At 47.3% G+C, this 22354-nt stretch overlaps 1 protein-coding gene across 1 annotated transcript; it reads left to right on the top strand.

The window, feature by feature from the left end:
- Positions 1-13244: 13244 nt before the first annotated feature.
- Positions 13245-16058, top strand: LOC117849444 (scarecrow-like protein 34). Its single transcript, XM_034731001.2, has one exon. It carries the CDS (start codon positions 13373-13375, stop codon positions 15566-15568), a length of 2196 nt encoding a protein of 731 aa, XP_034586892.1. The 5' UTR covers positions 13245-13372; the 3' UTR covers positions 15569-16058.
- The last annotated feature ends 6296 nt before the right edge of the window (positions 16059-22354 follow it).

Below are 22354 nucleotides of genomic sequence, written 5' to 3'. Positions count from 1 at the left end.
AAGACTCCGGATTGTTCTCCAAGAATTAAGAAAGAGAGGTAGGAGTAGAGGACTAGTGTTGTCCTTGCTTGTGGTATAAGGATGTGTCCTGGGTTCCTGATTGGGCAGGAGAGGAGTACATTGCCTTCAAGTAATAGGGATGTATTGTAGTATAGCTGAAAGGGAAGAAAAGAAGCGTTCAGAACTGGGATTAGAAAACACGAGTGCTTGGTGATCAGATAAAGTAATTGGAATCGAGTCACTGTCATGCAATTTCTGTCGTCGATCTTTGTATTTTTTTTTTTTGCTGCTTGCTGAGGACTCATATGCTTAATGTTTCCCCCACTTGCTGGTAAGTACATTTTTATGGAATCGGAATGTTTAGCAAGTCAAAATCGTAGCTTTCTTGTTCCCGTCGCGGCGTCGCCGTTGATCATCGTAGGTGGCCATGGCCCATGGTCACCAAACTTTTTCTAAGCTACTATCCCGTGGGCAGCAGATGTATATGGCATGTGCACAAATTGCAAGTTTGACCCCCGGAGCCAATGGAATTGTTATTGGTTCCCTCTTGACTGCTAATCCTCCGGTGTTTATATGCGTGCCTTGACCGATGTGGGTGGCAACAAAATAAAAGTGTTCCTTTTCTTCTAGACCTTGTTTACTTCTCAATTTGGAAGTGGCAAAATTGGCATCTTACCATAAATGCGCAACTGTAGCATTTCGTTTGTATTTGTAAATTATTGTCCAAATATTGACTAATTAGGCTCAAAAGATTCGTCTCGCAAAGTACAACAAAACTGTGCAATTAGTTTTTGATTTCGTCTACATTTAATACTCCATGCATGTACCGTAAGTTTGATGTGATGGGGAATCTTCTTTTTGCATAGTGTCAAAATTGGGAGTTTGGAGGGAACTAAACATGACCTAGTGTATTATATATTGCTTCTAAACCTTTGCATTTTCATGTTGACATTGCGTATCTTTTACTAGTCGTAAGGCTCTGGATTGTTTTCCAAGAATTACAGAGACTGCTTCCAAGAATTGCTTTTTTTATAGTTACAAGCATATAAACAACTATTATTACGAGTTGGTAGTGATTTCAGTTTTGTGCTCTGACCGGTGAAAGCTCCGAACCCACCCATTGTCACCAAATCACCTCGTACAAAAAGGTAAAACAAAAGCAATTTTGTATTCTTGATGCTAGCTCCTCGTTGTCACACCTAAAGGCAAAACTAGATGAATAAATTATATGTACACCAGGATCAAGTTTCACACATGCAATGACTTTAGTAAATACCATAGATAGTGTCAAAACGTAAAGAGAGTATTAAATTTATTATATGACCGAAAGTCTTTAATTCGAATAGCAAAACGAATCTTTATTCTAGCAGCGGAACTTCAAAGATGACGATGACTCCACAGCCAGTTGACTGGGGGCACATGTACGCCTAAAACTCCTCGAAGTCTTTAAGAACCTCCTAAAAGTTGACTTGGTCTGAGCAGCGGTTTTAACAAGGATGAGTATTGGTACTCAGCAAGCGTGGGAAATGTGTAGTGTAAGGTTATATAAGGATAGGTTATGGTTTAATAGCATTCAACATTTTAATTGGTTGGTCAAGTTTTATTAGCAATTACTAAGTATAAATTTATACCACCTACATTAAACATGAACATAAATAAAGATAACATCAATAAATAACATCAATTTAATTCAACTTTCAATAAATTAATCACGTGAGGGTACAGGCCGCTCTTGACCGTGAGCACAGCTGTTATAACAGTTTTACACTCTGCAAAGGTTGTACATCTTTACTCACAAGTTGCGTAAAAGTTCAAAAGAACTTTAGATCCAACCATGTTGTGCGGGTCAGGCACAATACCACACTTCCGAGGTGTGATTGCATAGGGACGCTACGAGGTCATTACAAAGATTCCCTAATAAGTGGTAAGCCGCTAAGGTTTCGGTGTCTGGCGAGCATAAACCTCCCTAGTGGGCATAGTATCTTAGCAAAGCTTACTTCATAAGAGGACAGGCTATACAACAACTCAATCCCCCCTCTTGCCCTTTTGGTAAGATTACTTCAAACTAGAGTCTCTAATTAATTAGCCAAGACCAGAGCCATGTAGTTCTTATGGTTATACTGTTTTCCTGAGTAGTTCTCCATATTCCGATTAAGCATGGTGATCTTGTATTAATGGAAATCATTGGTCCATTAATACCACTATACCCAGTTAGAGCAACTAAGCAAGAACTACCCAAACCCAGGTTGATCAAGGTGTAGGGATGAAACTAGGCACACCTTAAATAGGACTCATCATGTTTATATACTTAAAGTGCATATCATATGTGTATTGAACATGAAAGTAAATATTGCATAGGATCAAATTGTGATCAAGGGCACGACTTGCCTTCCTGAACTTGCTCTTACTACTCAAAGTCTTCAAAGCTTTGCTCTTCAAATTCCTTGAACTGCGATCCTTCTATGCGTATCAAGCAAGTACATACAAGCAAGCAAAGGACTAAAATAAGAAAATATTACATCAAACAGTAGCAACAGAGTAAACAGGACCATAAAACTAATCTATGCGTCAACACGAACTCATAGGCGTAAGAATCGCTTAAGACGGATTTAAAACGCTAAAGATATGAACTAAACAAGGTTCAAGAGCTTAACTGCAAGAAAACTAAACTTTGAGGGGCTAAACTTACAGAAATCAAACGCTAAAAACTAATTAAACATATAAATAGATCTAGGATGGCGAGCGGGATTTTATCAAAGAGCAGGGGTCTAAACAGAAGAAAAATGATCTAAATCAATTACTTTTGAACTGTACATGACCTCGGGTGCAAAAAGAGAGAAAAGCAGTGGCTTTGCAAAAGCGGCGCGAGCGGCTCGGGTTGATCGGTATTGACCGGGGTCAGATCTGATCTGGGCTGTCGGCGCTCGATCGCACGGTTGGCGGCTACGGTAGTGCACGGGCAGCGGCAAATGTAGCAGCGAGCGGCAACGCTGCAGGAAACCTCGCCGGAATCGAGCGTAGCTCGAGCGGCGGTTCACGATTTTTTATGGGGATTGGCTCGGGGCGAAGCTGGGGTTACGGTGAACCGATCTAGGCGATTCTCGCAGTAGTTTAGGTGGTGACAGCGACACGCGGCTCGAAGAGGTCGCTCGGCGCGGCGGCAGCAACTCCGGCGAGCTCGTGCGCGTGAAAGAAGGCACGGGAGTGCATGGGTGTGGCAGATCCACTTCGAATTTGCTTGACTAAACATGATTAAGCCGCCTGATATGCGACACTCATACCTTAACCAAGTAAACACGAAGTGCCGTCGGATTTCATCCAATTTAACCACTTGAACAGGACCGAATAGCAAACTCACACGAAGGTGAGCGGTTCCAGAGAATACAACAAGTCCACTGAGTTAACAAATTAACCATTTAGATTACTTCCAAAATAAACATCAGAGTTTTACAAATTTTAGAAGAAAAATAACAGAAGGTAAAACAGCATGCGGAAGCTACTTCGTCGGGGTCGGACATCCTTGGTGAGGCCAACCGGGACGTCAATGATCCCTCTCCTCGCCGTCCGAGAAGGGATCCCACTCAACCGTCCAACCCAGAGGGAGTTGGGGCGGCCAAGTGCCAACAGAGGATGGCTCAGAGGCAGCAACTTCACCTGAAAAAGAAGAGCCACAACAAGGCTGAGCTACTAAGCTCAACAAGACTTAACCGACAGGGAGTACGCTACTCCACCACTTCTAGACATGCAAGGCTTTTTGGCTGAGGGGTTTGTTTGCCAAAAGCGCTAGGTGTATCCCTACTTTCAAGTTTTAGCTCAGGTTCTAAGTTCATTACCCAATCTAAGTTAGCAACTTACTTTAAGCAAACATAGAACCAACCAAAAGGTAGATACATCATCATCAAGACCATGTCATCATCAGATTCCTTTATTACTCAAGGTGACATAGCGATCAAGCAGTCTCAAACTGTGAGAGGCAGACGAATCGATTCGGGTTTCTTAACCATGCATGGCAAACCTAATCTCACGACATCCGTGCACCACAAAGGTCGCTTCCTGTGTCGGTCGTCCCCATCAATTCCCAGGCACGTGTCAGGTCCAAACTTCCTTTGGCATGCAATGCTCCACAGTCCCGGCCTCTACCGTACTATGACCGCACTTGCACCCACATGATGCACCATGGGAACCTTGTTCCAGGGACAGCAGGGGTATAAGCTATGCCCTAGTTCAATCAGGTACTAGGCTTCCCCATCCCATACTAGGTATGAGATTAGTACTTTCAAACACTTGATCACGAACATCACCACTGTCGGGCCTTAGCAAGTTTCATAGACAGACGGGGCAATCAACCGACCACCAAAGAGTTAACCAGAACCCTGTCCCGTCCATCGTCCTTATAGTTGTAACAGAAGAGGAACAACCAACTCCTGCAACTCGCGAGTGACAGGAAATCACTCGGCTTTTACCATTTCCTATTTAAGCAAAGCATCTACTCGGTCCAACAGCTAGTGTTCAGATCATGGAAAAAACTAAGTCATGCATCTATGGTTCCAAACAACTCCTATACGTAAATGCACAAGCATGATCAAGAAGGCATGCGCAAGTTTGGTAAAACACAGGGGATTCATGCATTCGGGGCTTGCCTTCACGCGAGAAGGAAGGGAGCTGCTCTTCCGCTTGGGCGGCTTCGGCTTCTGAAGGCAGGAGCTCGGCTACACCTTCGTCTTCCGACGCCGGGTGCAGCTCGTAGAAGTCGTCGGCGAGGCGCAGCTCTACACGAATGCAATGCATTGGTTAGCATTTTAGACGGTTATTTCAACAACAAACTTGCAAGTTTGAGCCCAGAAACTTGCGGCAAGTTACAGGAGCGTGGGAAGGTTCGCTTGAGTTGGTGGAGATCAAGATATAAAGGTTGGATGGGAAGGAACTTATGATCAGACCCTTAATCTAGAGGAATAGATGTGCTAGGGGTCCTTAGACTTAACGCTGAAAAGTCCCCAAATTTTACACATACACCCTCGGTTCAAGGAAAAAGATACAGCCGAGCCCTCGGGCGAGGTGGAGAAAGGTCGGCGGAACAGACAGGGTCGGGCGAGACGGAACCAGGGTCGGGCAGATAGGAGGGGTCGGACGAGATGAACAAAGGGTCGGTAGCTTACCTTCGTCTTATAGATGGGGCTTGGGGTCGGGAAAGAGCAGACTCGAGCGGAAAGGCTAAGGCTTGGGACAGCGGCAAGGTCCGGTGGGTTCCGGCGGCAGCGGTGCTTCTTGTGAACCACAAGCAAGCATTTGCGCAGCACGGAGGAGCAAGAGGCTAGGTGGATTGAGAGAGCGGTGTGGAGCGGAGAGGAGAGTTCCTCAGAACTTAGGCGGTGGCGCTGTGAGCACGAACAGGGAGCAAGGCGGGAGGGCAGCGATGACGAAGGGGAACTCCGGCGGGGCTCCGGCATTCCTTTTTATAGCTGCGCGGAAGGGAGAAGGTTGGAGCGGCGCAAGGACCGGGGAAGAAACAATGGAGTGCGCTGCCGGGGCGGCGATTGAGCGACGAGGGCGGTGGAGCAGAACTTCGAGGATGACACCGGCAGTTATTGGGCACCGATGACATGGCGGCGCAGGCGCGGTTTTGCCGGTGGTTGGGATTTGGCGAAGGCGGGCATCGTCGTGCGGTGGATTTGATGGAAGTGACCGGGAAAATGGCGCTAGAAACGAGGGCGCACAGGTGAGAAGACAGGCGGCTGCTGTCGCGCGGGCGAGCGCGGAGCAACAGATTGTTGGGGGCGGAGCTCTGACAGGGCGGGGAAAGGAGCTGTCGCTGCCGCGGTCTGGGTTGGTGGAGGAGGAATCGTCGCGTAGCGCGGACCGGGGCGGCGCGACTGTGGAGGGGCGACGGAAAAGACGGGCGGCATCGGGCTCTGCAGCCAGGGGTTTAGCGAGGTGATGATGGGCGCGGGCGGCGAGGTGCTGCAGAAAGGGTAGCAGAGGAGCTTCCGCTGCGATTGGGAAAGGGGGCGCGAGAATCCATCCAGTCGTGGCCGGCGACGAGGCGGAGCGGCGGGCGTCGGAGAAGTTGAGCCACGCGGCAAGGGAACTCTGAAGCGGGCATGCAACTCGAGTGCGCCTGTTGCGGGAGATCTGGGAGAAAGATCTCGTGGGTCCACCGGTCAGTCTCGGTGGTCCACTTGCTCAGATTGAGGGGAGGCGTTGTGGGAGGACTTAGAAAGATCTGGCGGGCGAGTTGGGGTCGGCGGGGTCGGAACTGGGGGGAAACGGCGAGGGGTCGGATCACAGGGGTCGGGACTGAACTGGAGGTTGAGCACTTAGACTTAGTAAAGCTGAGATAGGGGATCAGGGACTCGGATTAAGATTAACGTGAAGGATTTTAACCGAGGTCGTTACAATGGGATCTTCACGGGCAGCTTCCTCACCTTCTCGCGGTGCTTCGGGCGGTGATCTCGTCGACGGGAAGGCGGTGGCGGTGAAAAACGAGCGCGGCGGTGCTAGGCTAGGGTTGCGGGTGTGCGGTGGCGGTGCTGGAGCTGGGCACGGGGTTTAGGGTTCGGTAAAGGGCTTCAGGGCGAGGTGGTGGCGCGGTTTATAAAGCCTGAGGGCGCGGCCTAGGCGTGCAGGCCACGCATCGGAGGCGGAGGCGCGCGCGGCACAAACTCGAGCTTGAGTTCGGCTCGGGCGCGGGCGCGCGGAAGGAGGGGGATGACAAGCGGGCATGCCTATCATCGAGTGAATGAGCGGCCGGCGCTGCTGGGCTGCGGAGGTGGCTGCGGGAATTGGCTGGCGGAGGAAGCAGGCTGCTGCTAGGATGGTCTGGCCTGCGAGCCGCTGCTGTTGAAGTCGGGCCGAAAGGAAACGTGGCCAAAAGAAGAAAGAGAAAGAGAGAAAAAATGAAAGATTTCCCTATTGTTTAAAAGGGATTCAAACAAATGAATTTAAATATAAATTTGAATTCAAACAAACAAAAATCAAAATGCACCAGCATGAAATACAACAATGAACTCCTATGGTTCATTAATTAAATTTTAGAAAAACATTTAAATGTCTAGAAAATTAAATAAAATCTTAGAAAACATTAAATCCTTAAACACAAGCAATTAAATTCTAATAAATTTTATTAAGGGGGTATTATACACCCCCTAAACTTTAAACTTTAAATACCTATCCCATCGGATGTTTGGATACTAATTAGGAGTATTAAATATAGTCTAATTACAAAACTAATTGCACAGATGAAGTCTAATTCGCGAGACGAATCTATTAAGCCTAATTAGTCTATGATCTGACAATGTGGTGCTACAGTAACCATTTGCTAATGATGGATTAATTCGTCTCGCGAATTAGTATATGGGTTATGCAGTTAGTTTTATAATTAGCTCATGTTTAGTATTTCTTATTAGTGTTCGAACATCCGATGTGATCCTCCTAAAGTTTAGTAGGTTGTATCCAATCGGCTCCTTAAGTTGCAAAAGTTGAAAATTAGGATGTTACGCTCCTGCCTGTCTGAATTGACCACATGCTCTTTTTACGTTGGTTGCTTGCTTCCGACGATCGTGACAGGGCGCGATGTTTACACGGACTGCCACATTTGTTTTTCCCTGTCACGGTGTCACGCTCTCTGCTGCAGTTCCTGGATCCCACAGGCCCAGTCAATCCCGCGCCTCCTGGTAGCTTCTGCATGGCGGATCTTTTTCGAGTCCATGTCTTGTAGTGGTGGGCATCTGCAGCAGCGTAATCTTCCTATCCGTTTTCCATCACCTATTCACCTTGCCGCCACCAGATATTTCGTTCCAGTCCTCCAAGCATGGCTTTCACGGGCCCCACATGTCAGTCAGGCTAACCTTCACTACGCTTGAAACTTTCCAGACTCTGGAGATTTCATATCGATCGTATCGGAGATTTTTACCGTAATCATCAGGCCACCAAATTGAAGGTTGGATCACAAGCGGAGTGGGTAGGATATGCCGACGAGCAGATTTAATTTGCAAGTCTTAGAAATCGTAGACGACGATATCGAGATTTCATTTAAACCAAAAAAAAACGGAGGGTGCAGTGGACTAACCTGTCGCCATCATCATCCCCGGGCGCCTTCGATTCCACGTGATGCGATCATCGTTGAATTCAACGGTGTTCCTATGCGGAGCAGGGAGCACCAAGAGGTGGCATAAAGCTACGAGCAGGCAGCAGGGGTCCAGACGTAAGGTGGCTACTGCATGGCTAGCTAGACACACAGCTCGGCGTCACGTGACAGTGAGTGAATCGTCGAGCATACTGCTTTGTTTTTTTGCCTAGCTAGATAGAGTCTCTTTCGTAGAAGCAGTAGTACGTAGGTGCCCACCAGTAGGTGGTGCTTATCTAACCTAAGCGGATGGGAGACGATAAAATTCTGCGGTAAGTGCGTGATTACTCTCCCCTTTTTTTCCTATGGTGTCCATGTCAAAAGGCCTCATCAGAGTTCAGAAGAGATGATGCATGGACCACCCCTCGTAACTGCCATTTCTTGCGCAAGGACTGTAGGTGATTGATGGCTGATTTTGCTGTCTAGTTTGGTCTCTCGTTTCCATGGGTTTCGGGACACATGTGGTGTGGCGGCTCCTGCTCGATCTGTCTGGCGGGGAATTTAATAAACTCACGAAAAGTAGTTCGAAATACATCTATTAGATTTCTGAAAAGATTTAGCATACAGTACATCATGTACAGCTGATGATGAGCGCATAATATGGTAATTTGGACTTAATTTCATCACAAACAGTCATTTCAACTCGAAAACACAAACAAGCATATAAAAGTCCATGATGTTTTTACGTGGCCGTAGCAGCCGCCTCTCGTCGGCAACTAATCTAAAAGCTTGCACTTGCACCCCGAAAGGCGAAAGCTACAGGCGAAAGCTGGGTTGGCCAGTGGCCACGGACAAAAAACGGATGCCATCAGTTTGACAACCTTTTACCCTGGAAAAAGTGCACGTACAATCCTCTCGACCCCTACCACGTCGTTTGGAGGCATATGCGTCTTCCGGGCCGCGAAATCGACAGGCCAATAACCACTTGGCACACTGAAGCAAAGATGCTAGATTCTTCTGCGCTGTATTACATATAATTTATTTATACGTATCTTTGCTCCCTCTCCCAAAAAAGAATGCAACTTTCGCTTCCTAAGAAGTCAACTAATTTTAGATTTGATCAAATTTATACGAAATAGTACTAACATTTATGGTACAAGATAAATACCAATAAATTAATCTACAAAATAAATATCAATAAATTAATCATGTACTATACTAAATCTTTTTGGAGACATGAATGTTAGTATTTTTTTGTATAAATTTGGTCAACCTTGAAACTGTTTGACTCCTCGAGAAGTGAGAGTTGCATTCTTTTTGGGACGGAGGGAGTATATTAAAGTTGTTCTTCAACGAAATGTTTGGATCGAACCCCACTATATACTTTTTTCACTTTTTTAGATAAAGGAATAGTTCAATATTCCGGCCTCTACATCACAATGCAATATATACAGCCACTGCATATGGTTCGTTTTCTTCGAGATATTTCATAGTGATAAGAAAGCGTTTTTTCTTATTTGTGCTATTATGGTTTATTCCGTGAAAGCCTTTCTTAGGTTTTGCTTATCTCTATAAGTTTTTATTTATCACCCTTGACCATTGGATGTCTCTGAAAGTCAAAGCAAAAAAGGAAAAATAATTCTAGCTTAAATAGGAATATGTTAAAGACACACACGTGAATTTTTATTGCAAAATGTCCCTTAGTAAAAAGAAAAATCTAAATCACTTTACAAATATAGTTAAAGAAAAAGATACTCGCATAGATATTTCGATTTAAGTCCATATCCAAAGGCCTAAAAGTATGAGTTACATATTAAATCTCACCTTATAAGAATCCCAAAAATGAAGTGCGGTGTTTGGTTGGTGGTGGGCCCAAGGATCCTGAGGATCGATGCGGATTAAGTGTAATTTCTCTAAAAAAAAGGCCAAGTTGAATGTGATTAAATTAATAAAGGACTCGGTATGATGATGACTGTCCGAGCGCCCGCATATAAATGCGTTGTCGAAACAGCTTCGGGCCACTTTTTCTCCCCTGCTAAACTTTAGCACCTATCACATCGGATGTTTGGATACTAATTAGGAGTATTAAACATAGTCTAATTACAAAACTAATTGCACAGATGGAGTCTGATTCACGAGATGAATCTATTAAGCCTAATTAGTCCATGATTTGGCAATGTGGTGCTACAGTAATCATTTGCTAATGATGGATTAATTAGTCTTAATAGATTCGTCTCACGAATTAGACTTCATCTGTGCAATTAGTTTTGTAATTAACTCATGTTTAGTCCTCCTAATTAGCATCCAAACATCCGATGTGACCCTGCTAAAGTTTAGCACCTCATATCCAAACACCACCTTAACATGGATAACACATTTTCGCGTGAGCTCTCGCGCGCCACATGTAGGCATCCCCAAATTTTTTATTTTTTAGCCCTTTTTGTGAAAGATTCTCACAAATACGCCCCTGGCGGAACCAATTCCAAAAATGGACCCTTAGCTTGGCGCCATTCACGCTGGCGCCAAGCTTACACGTCTCGGCGCCAGCCATTCTGGCACCAAGGTCCATGCGCAGCTGCTGAAGCGGATACCGACGTGTCAGGGGCTTGGCGCCAGTAGATCTTGGCGCCAAGTTTGGCGCCGTACACCTTGGCGCCGAGCAATTTACCTTTCGAACAAGTTTCGAACGAAACAAATATAATTATTCCGAGGAGTTTGCAACAAACTATGCTCTAGTTCAACTGGTTAGGATGTGGGCTTCTTATCCTAAAGACTGAGTTCAAACTCTTGTGTTGAATTTTTTTCCTACATTTTATTTTTTTTAATCAACATGCATGATGGATTTATAGTTCGTTACCCATGTCTGAGATCAACCGCGCCAAAAAAAAAGATCGGGTCAGTTCTTCACCTCTTACTATTTTTGAGACAGGTAAGCCTAAGCCTAGGTACGCGGTTTTGAACTGTTGATCAGCGCGGTCCATATTTCATTTCAAATTTTGAAGCCTGAATAAAACCGATGCTGATAACCAAGACTCTACGCTGGTCGTAACAAAAATGTACTCCGTACGAACTAAGCGCCTGGACCATGTCGATCAACAGCTACGTGCCCCGCGGAAATGGTACAGCTAGCAATGAGTAATCTCCTTGCAGACTTACGTAGAAAATCATTTTTATACAGAACTCTTATTAGCACCGATTAGCTAAAAAAAGTAAAATGTAGGAAAAAAGATTCAGGGGTTTGAACTCAGGTCTTTAGGATAAGAAGCTCACGTCCTAACTAGTTGAACTAAAGCATAGTTTGTTGCACACTCCTCGGAATAATTATACTTGTTTTATTCGAAACTCGTTCGAAAGGTAAATTGCTCGGCGTCAAGGTCTACGGCGCCAAGCCCCCACCACGTCGGCATCCACGTCAGCAGCTGCGCATGGGCGCTAGGATGGCTGGTGCTGAGATGTGTAAGCTTGGCGCCAGCGTGGATGGCGCCAAGCTAAGGGTTCATTTTTAGAATTAGTTCCGTCAGGGACGTATTTGTGAGAATCTTTCATAAAAAGGACTAAAAAATAAAAAAGATGTTGGGCATCCTTCTGGAAGCACTTGCCAACTAGGCAACTACAGAGTCCTATATATCGCTAGGGATCGATGGAGGATGGTTGTGTCGGTTCAAGAATGAGCTGCAGGTACCTTGCTCAGGAGAACCGACGGCATGTGCATCTGTGTACAGTAGTGTATGCACGGTGCTGAATTTATCCCTTGTGGATACGATGTCATGCCTACCAAGTTCATTCTTAAATATATGACGTTTAAGATGATCGATCAACATGTATTGTATATTGTTTATATATATATATATATATATATATATATATATATATATGTGTGTGTGTGTGTGTGTGTGTGTGTGTGTGTGTGTGTGTGTGTGTGTATGCACGTTTGTGTAATTTAGTAATGCTGAGCGTGCTTGAGAGAAAGGCTAGCTAAATCATCCATGGCTGGACGTTGCAAGCTGTACACGTATAAGACGACATGGTCCTGCACTCTCTATTCTTTTTTCAGTTTTGGAATAAAAATGGTCCTGCATGCACTCAATGATCCGATCCACAGGACATGTCCAGGATACCGAGCACAGTAGTGCCGGCCCTTTCGTTAGGGATACGATCTTCTCCGATCGACCACCCACGAGCGGCTCCACCTCCATGCGTGCCAAGTATAAACGGGCGACGCTGACGTGGAAGGCGCTTGCCTGTTTGTACGTGCTTGCTCGGATACGTGCACCCCCATTATTGTCCCTAACGGCTGCACGGTCATCAGGGTCCACCCCATGCCGCTTACGACGATGATGCCATGCCAGGCAACCTTCTCTGTGCCTTCTAGGCTCGCTTCAACGGCTTCCTGTACATTAATCGTTTAGTGTCGGATCTGGGCTGGGCTCATGGGTGCAGCACGTACGCGACGCGTAACAAACTATCGCCCAACTTCTCTACAATGGTCTCCTTCGATCGGCCATGCTCACATGCAACCTCCATCGTTTCCTTTTGCGTTTACCAATATTACCAATGGAAAACAAAACGAACGGTATAAAAAAAAATCAAACATGGAGGCGGGTGAGATTTGAGCCGTTGGTTTGAAAGGGAGTTTGGCAAGGCGGCTAGCAGCTGGAGAGCGGTGAGGAAATGGGATGCAACCACACTCACACGTTTCGCTTGCGACAACTCACCGCGAACGATTTGATCCGTCAGGAGCCACAACCGATTATGCGTGGAAAAGGTCAAACCCTTATCGAGAACGCACTCGTCGTATGCGTACACCATGTGTGACACTCAAGTTTGTCGTGTTCGTAGCGATCCATCGGATGACTGAGCTATCGAAAATAGAAGTACATTATTTTCCTACCAATTATTATCGTTTTACAACAAGGAAAAACAGAAATTAAACTCTTCTGCACCCCCGGGATACACTACCGAGCCTCCCATCACTTGCAGTCGCAGGCAGCCTCTGAGCTATGACACGGTGGAAACCGTCAAACCGATAGAGAGAGAGCCAGGGGAAAGTCGCCGCCGGGCCCGGTCCAGCCCAGCCGACCGGGCCCACCGCCTGGGGCCACCCGGCTCCCGATCCCCCTTTCCCCCGTCTCCTCCTCCACTCCACCATCTCCTCTCAATCCCCCAATCCATTTCCGCCGCCGCCGCCTTCCCCGAACCTTCGTCGCCCGCTCGCTCCCCTCCCCGCCCCTCCCCTACAAAGCCAGCCGCTAAACCCTCCTCGTCCTCATCCACTCCTCTCACCCACCACCCGTTCCCTCCGCCGCCGCCATGGGCTCCTCCTACGACCCCTCCCCATCCCCCGGCGCCATCGCCGACGACCTCTCCTTCTACCTCTCCGACCTCGGCCCCACCTCCCCCTCCGCCTACCTCGACCTCCCGCCCACCCCGCATCACGAGCAGCCTCAGCCTCAGCCTCAGCCGCAGCCGTCTTACCCCCAACCTAACGGTGGGGCCGGGGCGGCGGCGTCGCCGGAGGACATGGTGCTCCCCTTCATCTCCCGCATGCTCATGGAGGAGGACATCGACGACAAGTTCTTCTACGAGTACCCCGACCACCCGGCGCTGCTCCAGGCGCAGCAGCCCTTCCTCGACATCCTCTCCGACGACACCTCCACCTCCCCTTCCGCGACCCACAGCGGCGCCAGCGTCTCCCACCCCGCCTCCTCCTGCTCCTCCGACGCCGCCAACGCGCCCCTCACCCCCGCGGCGGTCGACTCCTACGCCTCGGCCCCCGGCGCCCAGTTCAACGGCTTCGACCTCGACCCTGCCGCCTTCTTCAGCGACGGCGCCAACTCCGACCTCATGAGCTCCGCCTTCCTCAAGGGCATGGAGGAGGCCAACAAGTTCCTCCCCAGCCAGGACAAGCTCGTCATCGACCTCGACCCGCCCGAGGACGCCAAGAGGTTCGTCCTCCCCACCGAGAACAAGTTCGCGGCTGCCGGATTCAACGGCTCCGCCCCAGTCGCCGCAGCGGTGGCCGTGAAGGAGGAGGTGGTGGCCGTGGCGGCGCTTGATGCGGTGCCTGGAGGCGGCGGCGGCGTGGGGGGTCGCGGCCGTAAGAACCGGTTCTACGACGACGAGGAGGACCTGGAGATGGACCGCCGGAGCAGCAAGCAGAGCGCGCTGCAGGGGGACGGCGACGACCGGGACGTCTTCGACAAGTACATGATCACCTCCCACGAGATGTGCGTCGAGCAGATGGAGAAGCTGCGGATCGCCATGCAGGAGGAGGCCGCCAAGAAGGAGGCTGTCAACGGAAACGGCAAGGCCAAGGCCAAGGGAGGAGGGCGCCGCGGCGGGAGGGAGGTGGTGGACCTTCGCACGCTGCTCATCCACTGCGCGCAGGCCGTCGCTAGTGACGACCGCCGCAACGCAACTGAGCTGCTCAAGCAGATCAAGCAGCATGCCAGTCCGCAGGGGGACGCCACGCAGCGCCTGGCGCACTGCTTCGCCGAGGGCCTGCAGGCGCGGCTCGCCGGCACGGGCAGCATGGTGTATCAGTCGCTCATGGCCAAGCGCACTTCCGCCGTCGACATACTCCAGGCGTACCAGCTGTACATGGCCGCCATCTGCTTCAAGAAGGTGGTTTTCATCTTCTCGAACCAAACCATCTACAATGCCTCCCTGGGTAAGAAGAAGATACATATCGTGGATTATGGCATACATTATGGCTTCCAGTGGCCATGCTTCCTGCGAAGGATAGCATGCAGGGAGGGTGGGCCTCCAGAGGTGAGGATTACAGGCATTGACCTTCCGCAGCCTGGGTTCCGCCCAACTCAGCGCATTGAGGAGACAGGGCGCCGGCTCAGCAAGTATGCCCAAGAGTTTGGCGTGCCATTCAAGTACCAGGTGATTGCAGCATCCAAGATGGAGACCATCCGTGCCGAGGATCTGAACCTTGATCCAGAGGAGGTGCTCATTGTGAACTGCTTATACCAGTTTAAGAACTTGATGGATGAGAGTGTTTTGATTGAAAGCCCAAGGGATATTGTTCTCAATAACATCAGGAAGATGAGGCCTCATGCCTTCATCCATGCAATCGTAAATGGCTCCTTCAGTGCACCGTTCTTTGTGACAAGGTTCCGGGAGGCTCTGTTCTATTACTCGGCCCTGTTTGATGTTCTGGACACAACCACCCCAAGAGATAGCAACCAGAGGATGCTGATTGAGCAGAACATCTTTGGGAGGGCCGCCCTGAATGTCATTGCGTGTGAGGGTACAGATCGGGTGGAGCGCCCTGAGACATACAAGCAATGGCAGGTGCGGAATCAGCGAGCAGGCTTGAAGCAGCTGCCATTGAACCCTGATGTCGTGCAGGTAGTGCGAGACAAGGTCGATGGTTGCTACCACAAGGACTTTGTGATCGATATTGATCACAATTGGCTTCTGCAGGGATGGAAGGGCCGCATCCTCTATGCCATCTCGACATGGGTGGCAAATGATGATGCTGGCTCTTATTTTTAGCTGTTTTTTTCACTCAGTTATCTACATATGTAGGTTTAGGTATGTCATCTAGATATATCTAGTGACTCTGTTCTGTATGGCCCAGTGAATAACCATGGTTCAGTGGGTTCCTTACCCAAGGTACGCCTAATCAGAATTCAACATGGACCTGTTCTTTCCATGGGTAGATTGTTTTGCTCATTCATCCGATTCAGGTTCTGAGGAACATGGTTAACAGAAGATGTGGGGGATCAGATGGCAGAAGGCATGCAGAAATCCGTGGTTTGATGTAATGTGAAATAGATGTCCATTATGTTTCTGCTTAATGCTATTTAGTAGAATTTAGACTTAGGGTCCCGCTGGATCATGTTGGCTGCAGCATCACTTGCGAGTTGTGATCAATCCAGTCAGTTGATCAGGTTGTAATGGGTTGCTCTGTATCCGGTGCTTGCTGCATTGTGTCAGACAATGGCCTTGTATGATAAAGCGATGAAGCCTGTGTTTTTGTCTAGATGGTGTTCTGTACATAGGCGCTCTTTCCTGATGGGCATGTGCTACACATTCATACACGATTCATGTTCAGTGCATCAAATGTTTTCAGGATGCCTACATGCTGGGTTGTGGTAAAGGCATAATGATATATCGCGAATTGTGTGGCAGCAGCGAATTCTTGGAATGGTTCATTGGTCAGATTATGTGCCTAGCATCAGGATGCCATCATCTGTTGTACAAACAAGTGTTAGCGCTACATTTTCAGGATCTGTGCAGGACTCATCCATCCAGTCTCTTCACCTGTGCAACCTGTGAGTTCAGCAAAACAGGCTACCGTTCTTTTTTTGTCTGTTCCAATCCTGTGTGGCTTTGACAACGACGTTTTGTCACGAAATTTGACATTGAATGATACTACTCCACTGAATGTAGGAAGAAACGCCTGCTATCAGCTTTAATCAGGAGATTTGTGATGATTCCATGTATCTGCAAATCCCAGCACCGGGTTAAGCGCATTCACAGCTCACAAAGTAGGAATTCGTCAAAAGCAGTAGCCAGGTGTCATGTTTGCTGTACGATACCATAACAATATTATATATTAATTGAGAAAAAAAAATAATAGTGCTAGATATTGACAGAGCAAGAGTGTACCTAATGCAGGACGGGATTGCGAGAATATCTGTGGAAATCGTTGCACATGGCACTGAGCTGATGAGACCTGAACCTGACCAAAGACGACCAATGAATAGAAATACAAAGCATGAGTAGTCGTGTTTCTTCTAAATGCTATGTAGAATTTAGTCGTGTTTCTTCTAAATGCTACGCAGAATTTGGACTCCGATCATGGTCTGGATTACGTTCGCTGCAGCATCAGTTGTTATTGTGATCAATCCAGTCGATCAGTTGTTGCTCTGTGTCCGGTTCTAATGCACCGGGTCAGACTATAGCATCGTATGATAAAAGTGACGAGGCCTGGTTGTCTGTCTATGCTGTTTCGTATTCCCTTGGTCCAAATTATAAGTCGTTTTAGCATTTTTAGATTCATAATTTTTGTTATGCAGTTAAATATATATTATAGCTATATGTGTAGTAAAAGTTATGAATCGAGAAATGCCAAAACGACCTATAATTTGCGACGGAGGGAGTACATGAGAGCTCTTTCCAGAATCCAGATGTCCAACTGTCCAAGTGTTATCATCCAAACACGATTAATGTTCAGTGAATCATGTACTTTTGCAGCCCACACATTGGTTTGATGCAGTGCGGAAATTAGGATATTTTCTGATTTGTGGTTGGAATTGCTCAGTAATTTTTTTGAACATTAAGGCAGGAGCACTGCCGTATCATTTTAAGGGAGAAGAAGTTCAAGCTTACAATAGGTTCTATTATATAGATTAATAAACACCTCATTAACTCAGATAAAGAAAGCTAACGTAATTAAACTAAGATACACATGGGCTGCCGCAAGCTTGCCTGCGCAGGAATTCTTCAGTAATCAGGCTACACCTACTAGGCAATTACCAGGACACCGCTCTGTTTCTGTACAAACAAGCGCCTTTGCCCGTTCATGCTGCATATGCAGTGATGTCTGGCCTAGTGCTGTTCTGCACATGGGAATGATAATCCATGTTCAATAGATCAATTGTTTTCATCTACATATTAGTGTTGTAAAGAAATAAGATATTTTCCCCCAAAAATCACATTCTTGGAATTGTTCAGTTATCAGACTGCACCTGCTATCAGGATGCACTCATCAGTTGTACAATCAACTGTGTTCACCTGTTGTCAGTTCAGGCAGTGTCAGTGTGACGAGGACGTTTCTTCTTCCTCATGCTGAATACTGTCACTGAATGGTATTACTCCTGCACTGAGGAAGACATGCAGTTTCCACTCCTAATCAGGAGATCTGTGATGATCCCATGCGTGACGTCATCGCTCCGATCATCCCGACACCCACTTTAGGTGTGGCTGAACATGCAGCGGCCATGCACAAGCTCACAAAGTTGGAACTCGTCAAAGTATTCAGGATTCAGGTTTGTTATGTCAGTATTAAACATATATCTTCGGAACAAAAGAATGGACACTACCAGATACGGATACGGACAGAGCAGGAGCGCACCTGAACTGCTGAACACAGCCCTTGAAAATACAGGATGGGATTGAGAGGATATCATTGAAGATCCTTGCACATGGCACTGAGCTGCTGAGACCTGAAACCACCCAAAGAAGACCAAGGGTCAGTGATACAAAACATGAGCAGCATGGGAGTATGGGACATTCAGAGAACCTGTCTGATCCTGGAATATAAGTGCCAAAATAAAGGGGTCTGACTACACAAGATAGAAGTCCATCAATTTTAGTCTGCATATGGAACCTTCAACAAATTAATCATAGACAGATCAGAAGGTTTAATTGGTCAAAGTATCCAGTTTTTCTTCTTTTACATACAATATAAGTAGGAAGGGTGTCAGGTTTGTTATACTAGTACAGCGTTAGGATACCTGAAAAAAAAATCCTGGGCAAGATTATGGGAATATCTCCTCACACATGGCACTGAGCTGGAGAGGCCTGAAACGATCAGAGTTCAGACTTCAGAGCAAAAGTTACCTGCAGAAGATGAGCAAAAGTTATCAGAGAACCTGCCACTGATCCTCGACTGGGAGAAAACAAGTGGTTTGACTTTGACCCCAAGCTGACGATCCACGGGTTAATCCGTATCGATGGGAATCTTCACGCAAGACAAACACATGCAGTTGGGATGGCGATCTTGTGTGTGATTTTTCCGAGTTATCAATTGGAGACCAAAACGAATATGATGACAGTCAGAGATTATTCTAACTGGGGGCCTGGGAGACCAGATGGGCTGACCCCTGACCTGGTGAGGTTACTAAAATGGCTGACGGTGGCATTCAGAGAAAACTGTCCCGACAGGATACGAGGCTTTTTGACTTGTGAGATTGTATGACAGTACAGGTTTAGACAGGCTTCTTGTGCAAGAATGCGACTTCCAGAAGTTGACAGAGCTCGGTTTAATTTAAGTTGGTGAGCATATGAAGTTTGTCGTATAAGAAGATCAGAGAAAGGCAGGGCCTATGTATTTGAAAATGTGAGACACGGTTGACTCGGTTTGATTTACTAAACTAAACTTTGATATTTCACTTATGGTGTAGTACTCATGACACACACAAATCAATAGTAAAGGTTAATCTATGAATCCATGGTTCCGATTCAGTATAACATAATCTACAAATTGTTATGCCTGATATTCGGGCGCCATTATATTCCCTAAAAGGATTAAGGTCTATCCGGAGTTTAAATAGACTTCCTCTCGAAGAATACGAGAATTCTTCTCGGTATGGACGTCACAGTTGTTAAGCTACGAAATGCAGGCTTCAAGTTATCCGATAGAGTCTTTCTGATCTCGATGATGCTGGTTCATGTGGAAGAAGAGGTCAGCCAACCAGTGCTTGCAAGCTAGCCCTGTTAAGATCGCCAGACTCTGTCTGATAACTTGAAGCCTATGCGTCCGTGCACCATTGACATGATAGTTCAACGAATGAGGCTAATTTTTTTTTGGATGGAGTGAAATTAATTATGAGAGTGCAGTATACTTTTTTGAGCAACTGCTGAATGTGGGCCCTCTTCTCATCCTACGGCAGGCTCTTACATGAGCCACGTCTCCAAGCTTAGTTTAGTAAGTCAAACCGACTCAACCGTGTCTCACATTTTCAAATACACAGTAGGCCCTGCCAATTAGAGCGAGTACATCGCTACACTTCAACAGTCGCATAGGTCGTCTCATGCAATGCCACGCAGGATTTTTTCTCATATGGAGGAGAAAGGATAAGGAAAGAGAAAGGGATCGTTGTTTCGCGAAACAAGCGCCTCATAGGCTAGATTTTAGTACCATAAGACGACTATCCCACCATTGTACGAGTTGTGGTTACATGCAACTCATAGTATTTCTTTTTTTCTATACACAAATTAAGGAATTATGAGACAACTTAAAAAGACAACCCATCGTACAGGTTGTTTGTTAAGTCGTCTCAAGATTACGTGTCAATGCATAAAATCATCTATGAGATAATTTTTATATTTTTTTTACGATTTTGCAGCAATAAATAGTCAAACAAAAAATTTGCAAAAATGGACCTATGCTGCCGGACCAAACGGCGGTAGGTACTTAACGCCTGTTGAAACGGCGGTGCGGTAAGGGTTCTTAGCGCCACGGGCCGTCCACGGATTCGAATAGCGCTGGTTTCGAGGAAGTTTTGCCGTTTCATCTGGTGGTAAGGGCGCTATGGCGGGAGGCATCCCTTTGTAACAACCTAGCCTAATTAAACCATGTTTAATCTTAAATAAAGCCATTAGAGTATAAAGAAGAACAATTGGCAGGTGTGAAGACATGTAAAAAGACACTTTTGCCCTCACAAGCTAAACCACTATTTCAGCCTTAACTCAAATTTTTGCTTAAGAACTTAAAAATCTGTCCAATAAGAGTTGTAGAACTCAAATTTTCTAACAACTTTTATTTTTGGTGTTTTGTTTGAATCTGAGCAGAAGACCTAAAAAAAACTTGAAGTTCCAACTATGTCCATTTAAGAAAAAGAAGTAAAGCCCCAACTTTGGAGTTGTTTACCTAGATTTTTCCAAAATAAACTCAAGCTGAGCTCTGTACAAAAGTTTTAAAGCTTCAAGTCCTTAACAACTTTGACTAAAGGAGTGAGGTCTAAATCCGCACAGAAGGCTTTCAAAACCCCGGTCAAAGTCAGCTACGGTCAACCCAGCCTTCAATCAGCAATCTAGGCTAAGGGGGTGTTTGAGAATAGGGGGCCTAAATTTTAGCCCCCGTCACATCGAATGTTTGGACACTAATTAGGAGTATTAAACCTAGATTAATTACAAAACTAATTACACGACCCCTAGGTTAAATCATGAGACGAATCTATTACGTCTAATTAGTCCATGATTTGATAATGTGGTGCTACAGTAACCATTCACTAATGATGGATTAATTAGGTTTAATAGATTCATCTCGCGATTTAGCCTAGGGGTTCTGCAATTAGTTTTGTAATTAGCTTATGTTTAGTCCTTCTAATTAGTATCCGAATATCCGATGTGGCAGGGCTAAAGTTTAGCCCCCTCCTCCCAAACACCCCCTAAGTCTGGAAGCAGCTCAACCAGGCATTTTGGCGTGAGCTTATCTCTCAAAAGTTGAACAGAACATCAAAAAACCTTTATAAGAGTTTGAGAACTAAGTTTATACAACAACTTTGTCAATTGGACTCTAGTCTAATTCGCATCAGAAGCTTTTCAAATTTTGGTCTCAAGTCAGCCAAAAATCCAAAAATCAGCCAAACCGCCGTTTTTGCCTAAGTCTGAAATCCGACGTTCCTCCAAACTTTGAAGCTTTGTATCTTCAAATCTGCTGTGAATTTGAACTCAGTTCAATTATGAAAGTTGAACTTGGATCTGAGGACTACAACTTTTATAAAGGGAGATCTAGGCGCTTGAAGACCGACCCAGCCAAACGATCCCGCGGATCCCTCGGCCAGAGCACGCTAGAGCACGCGCGCGCTGCGCTCCATTCACCGCTCACCGCGTGGACGCCACTCACCCGCGCAGCGCCTCCGCCCGGTCTCCGGCCGCGGTAGGGAGACGCCTCGCGTGCCCCGCGGCTCGTGAGCGCGCGGTCACTCTGTTGTCCTGCGCCACCCCGCTCCGCTCGAGGGCACGCGCGCCCCCGCGGACGCCTGCTCGGCAGCACCGTCTCCGCCAACCGCCGCCCGACCGCGATCGCCCCACCCCGCCTCGCTAGTGACGCAGCCCGGCAAAGCCGATATAGCTGCACACGCTCGCTCCGCCCGACACATGCTCGCATCGCCTGCTGCGCCACTCTTCCTCCTCTGTCCACCAATGGCGCCGCCGCCATTAATGGCCGTCGTAGCACCCCGACGCCCTCTAGTCCCGTCCGCCAGCGCCGCGACTCCACCTCGCTCGCCGCTCCACCCCGGCCCTATAAATGGAGGCGCAACGCCGCCTGTGCCCCCTTCCCCGCTTGCCCTCGAACCTCGCCACGCTCCCCTGCTCTTACTCTCCGCTCCGCACCCTCTCCATGGAGCTCCCTCTTTCGTATTGCCCCGCACCTCACCAACACCACCACCAGCTTCACTGCCACCTCGCGAAGCTCAGGCTCTCGCCCGTCGCCGCCTCCAGGCCCTAACGCCGCCGGAACCCCCGCTGCCTAACGCCGTCCCTACCGCTCGTCGCCCGTCACCGTTCCACCCCCACCCGACCTTCTCCGCGCTTCCAACTGCT

The sequence above is a fragment of the Setaria viridis genome, chromosome 3 (genome assembly GCF_005286985.2).
Source record: "Setaria viridis chromosome 3, Setaria_viridis_v4.0, whole genome shotgun sequence".
NCBI lineage: Eukaryota > Viridiplantae > Streptophyta > Magnoliopsida > Poales > Poaceae > Setaria > Setaria viridis.
Note: the sequence above shows the minus strand (reverse complement) of the source record. Positions and strands in the feature narration are given on the sequence as shown.

Excerpts from the sequence above, each read along its gene's own strand:
- LOC117849444 (XM_034731001.2), top strand. The coding sequence starts at position 13,373 with ATGGGCTCCTCCTACGACCCCTCCCCATCCCCCGGCGCCATCGCCGAC.